Genomic DNA, 4,369 nt, shown 5'->3' with positions numbered 1-4,369 from the left:
CTTTGCCACTCTGGCTCGCAGAAGTTTCATCTTTGGTACGTAAGAGCTTTGAAAATTAGGAGGACTCTGAATTCATAATCATAGAATCATATCATAATCATAGAGCTGGAAGAGACCTCAGGAGGGCATCAAGTCCAGCCCCCTGCCCAAGGCAGGACCAATCCCAACTAATTGGACCCAGAGATCCCTAGATACCCTTCTCCCAGCTAAATAAAAGGCACCTATGCCAGGAAGAACTTCCAGCTAACATGATGTATTGGGCAGCAGAAATGTCTCTTAGGAGGATTGTTACTTGGGCTTTTTTACAAGATTGGTCAAAACACAAAGGCTGTGTCTACATTGGCGCGATCTTGTGCCAAAGCGTCCGCTTATGTGCAAAAACATGCTGCCTGTCTACACTGGCGGGGAGTTCTTGCGCAAGAACACTGACGTTCTAATGTGTGAAATCAGTGCTCTTGCACAAGAACTATGATGCTCTTGCTGAGGAATAAGCCCTCTTGCGCAACTGTTCTTGCGTAAGACGCCAATATAGACAAGCAACATGAATTTCTTGCGCAAGAAAGCCCGATGGTTAAAATGGCCATTGGAGCTTTCTTGCACAAAAGAGCATCTACACTGGCACGGATGCTCTTGCGCAAAAGCACATCTCTTATGCAAAGGCACATGCCAGTGTAGAGTCTCTCTTGTGCAAATACGTTAATGCAAGAACTCTTGCATTAAAGAGTATTTGTGCAAGATCATGCCAATGTAGACACAGCCTAAAAATGTGGCATAGGGAAGAATCTTGAATTGGTTCCAGAGAGATGGGCTGTGGGGCTCTGAGAGTTCTTTTTGTTCTCTAGAGTCTATGATGAAGGTGGCATTAATAGGACCCAAGACTTTATAATGTATCGAGGGTGAAGCCATCTCTTTCCAGTTATTTCCCTAGCGCATGGTGACCTTTTATTCCCCTCTGACACGAATCAAGCAGCCACGCATTGTATCACAAATTACCTTTATTTTATGATTGTAAACAAGAATACAGTACTTTCCAAATCACATGGAACAAGAGTCTGTGCAACAATGCAGTGAGCTTTCAATTGTCTAAAGCGCGTACTCCGTTTGCGTCCTTTGCAGAGTCATGCAAACCTGAAGAATGTACAGTACACTGAATAGCTGTCCTCAGACTCCGAATTTTGAATTTGGCCAACACACAATCTATCTCCACTGAGACAGAAACTTTAGTTCATTGAAGAGTCTCTAGTAGTGCAATGGTTTAGAAAGCAATTCTGATCATCTGAGCCCTTGGGTTTTTATAGGCACAATCTAGTATTTCAGCTTCCCCTTTTCGCCTCCAGTCGTCTATGCATGATACATGATTCCCTTATTACCTAATACCACCCAGGGTACTCAACATGCAAAAGGAGCCTTCATTTTTATTTTTATTTTTTTTGTATTAAAACATAGTGAACACTAGAGGGCAGCAAATTACAGAGTTCCAAAAAATCTATTGTCTTGAAAAAGCTGGTCATAAATAAAAAATAAATTAATAAATAATGCATAAACATTTTTTTAAAAGCTGGTTTAGTTCTGGTCCACTGTTACATGGAAACAATGGACCTTTGATGTAGAAAATAATATCTGAAGATCTGAGGTAATTAACAAGGCTATATAAAAGCCAAAAGAACTAAAAGGCAGTGCCTCTCTTTTTAAAAAATGCACTGTAAGTATTGTCAAAGAAAATACTTATGGAGGATCTCTCTCACACACACCTATGTACACACACAACTATTCTTATTTATTATGGATAAAAATAAGTATTTTTTTCTTCCGTAAATTCTGAAAGTGGAAAAATAAAGGAAGAGAGCAGCTCATGCACACAAGGGAAGGGGAATCGGAGGAGACAGACTCTTTAAGAGCTCTCACAAAATCTCTGGGGTTGTGCAAAAAGGGGGAATGTCATGTGCAAATGGGTCTTTGGACCAAGGTCCGGTGAGTCAGACATCGCTTGGAGATCTGGACCTGAAAGGCATTGTGGAAGAGAAGCACCCACAGCATACAGTCCACAGCACTTTCTGGATCTCTTGGTTCCTGAAGGCATAGATAACAGGGTTAATCATGGAGTTGTAGGTAGCAGGGAGGATGGTCATGTAGGTATAGAGGGCTGGGTAGGTGTAATCCCCCAGGAGGCAGTAAATGGCAAAGGGCAGCCAGCAAGAAGCAAAAGTCCCCAAGATGACAGCTAAGGTGGAGATGCCTTTTCTGGTGGTGACGTAGTGCGAGGTGGCCAGAAAGTGCCTCTGCACAGCAATCTGGTGGGCGTGCCTGCAAACTATCTTGCAGATCTGTATGTAGAGCTGCAACATCACTGCAAAGACCATGAAGAAAGAGATGGAGAGGATGATGAGGTTGTTCTTGGTCAGGGGCTTCACGATGCTGCAGGTGGAGATGTCTTTCAAGCAGTTCCAGCCCATGACGGGCAGTAGCCCAAAGCAGATGGAAAAGCCCCATGTCAGGATCAGCATGATGTAAGTCCTGGTGACTGTCCTTTCTGAATAGTAAGTCAGTGCATTGTAGAGGGAAAGGTAGCGGTCTATAGTGATGGCCAGCAGGCTGCCCACGCTGGCAGTGAACGAGGTCACCAGCAGCCCTACAGTGATGAGGTTCAGCGCCTGCGACTGGATGCAATAGACGAAGGCAAAGTGGAATATCAGCCCCAAGCCGGCCAGGAAGTCAGCAGTGGCAAGGCTCCCGATGAGCAGGAACATTGGAGTCCGGAAGGCAGGGGTGTAAAATAGGATGGCTACCACAATGGCATTCTCACAGGAGATGATAGTCCCAGAAATGCAAAGCACCACATCCCAGGGATTCAGGGCAAGAGGTTGCCCCACAGAGTCCAAGTTCAAGGAGCTGCTGCTGTCATTGCTGGCTGCAAACCAGCCTTGTTGGCCTTCAGTGGAGTTGTGGGACATGTCCTTGTTCGGGACGTCCAGGCGTGACCTGCAGAGACATAGCATCAACTACCCTTTAGTGTGGTCCTGCACAGGCTCTGATGTGCAAACTGACTTGTACCTGTTAATTACACTTAGCCCTAATCAGTTTCCAGTCTCTTTTGGTGATGGACTTTGTGGGGGCACTCACCCACCTTGCTTCCCATTGGCCTTCTCCAAAAGCTAGTGCCCATCAAGGCTCACAAGCTACGCTACAGAGCAGCTACCCAGGAGTGCAGCATGCGCAGCATTTGCTCTTAGAGGGGATAATTTCTGCTCCTTTTTGCACTTTTCTCCTCTATTGAGCAGACAAAAAGGGAGGGGGGGAGAAGACAGAAAACCCCCTCCTCCACTTGTCCCCTTACCTGTTCCTGCTTCCACCCAGCTGCTTGCATTGCACAGTTTCAGTGGATAAATACTCTGTAGCTGGAGCTAGGTGTTTTCCCCTCACAGGGGCTTTTATGAACCTAGCCCTAAGTGCTGACTCTGTAAAGTGCACAGAGCAATCTCAGCAATCTCAGGGTGAGCACCGCATCCCTGTCCATTAGCCTAGCTACGTTTTTTTTTCTTTTCCCCTTTGAATGCTGCATCCCTTGCTTGGGCTCTAGCAGATCCTACCCCTGAGAGCTATCGCCTGCCAAAGAGCTTCTTTCTCACTCCTGCCTCTTGATGTGCATTAGTATTAGGGAAAACACTCAGTTACTGCTCCTTGGTGTCTGCTCCCCTACCCCTACCCCCGCCCCCCGCAGTGTCCTTTGAGTTGATACTGCAGTTCTCTACAGCGGCAAGCGGCTCCCTCCCATCCCAGTCTAACCAGTGGGGGGGGGGGGGGGATCTTCTGCTCCGGCTAATGGAGCAGGACTTTGCTTTACATTTAACCCCCCTTTACAATATCTCACCCTCAGCTGCTCTTCTGCCAGCTCCGCTGCACCCGTGGGTCCAGGGCGTCTGAGCCGGGGCTGGCTGCAGTGGAGGGGGATGCACCAAGGGCTCGCCCACCCCATGCAGAGGGGCGCCTCACCTGGGGTGGCGGGGCAGGGAAGTCCGCCCGGGTCCCTGCGGCGGCTCTGCGGATGCTCGGGTCCTGCGGGCAGGATGCAGGCGGAGGGCTCCGTTCCATGTGCTGCTGCAGTGAGACGGGGCTGGGGGAGACGCCGCGGAGTTATAGTCAATTTGCCCCTTTTGGGGGTGACTCACGCCCTGGGTTTTTTTTTTTTTTTTTTTTTTTTTTCCGCTGCCTGTGCCTGCGTCTCCTCCCGGCTCGCGGCTGGGTGACGTCAATGAGACGCGGGAGCCAATCACCTGTGGGGCCTGGCCCGGCGCGCGCCGCGCGGCATAGTAATCGGGTTCTCACAGGAGAATTCCATTCATAAAACCGTCCCTAGGGCTCGCCGGAGCGG

General features: G+C 48.5%; 1 protein-coding gene across 1 annotated transcript; it reads right to left on the bottom strand.

The window, feature by feature from the left end:
* Window positions 1–1,594: 1,594 nt before the first annotated feature.
* GPR3 (G protein-coupled receptor 3) lies at window positions 1,595–4,121 on the bottom strand. Its single transcript, XM_075908858.1, has 2 exons — window positions 3,991–4,121; window positions 1,595–2,979 (listed from the first exon to the last, which is right to left on the bottom strand). Exon 2 carries the CDS (start codon window positions 2,949–2,951, stop codon window positions 1,977–1,979), a length of 975 nt encoding a protein of 324 aa, XP_075764973.1. The 5' UTR covers window positions 2,952–2,979; window positions 3,991–4,121; the 3' UTR covers window positions 1,595–1,976.
* Between the last annotated feature and the right edge of the window lie 248 nt (window positions 4,122–4,369).

This window comes from Pelodiscus sinensis, chromosome 25 (assembly GCF_049634645.1).
Source record: "Pelodiscus sinensis isolate JC-2024 chromosome 25, ASM4963464v1, whole genome shotgun sequence".
Taxonomy (NCBI): Eukaryota; Metazoa; Chordata; order Testudines; family Trionychidae; genus Pelodiscus; species Pelodiscus sinensis.
Note: the sequence above shows the minus strand (reverse complement) of the source record. Positions and strands in the feature narration are given on the sequence as shown.

Excerpts from the sequence above, each read along its gene's own strand:
- GPR3 (XM_075908858.1), bottom strand. The coding sequence starts at position 2,951 with ATGTCCCACAACTCCACTGAAGGCCAACAAGGCTGGTTTGCAGCCAGC.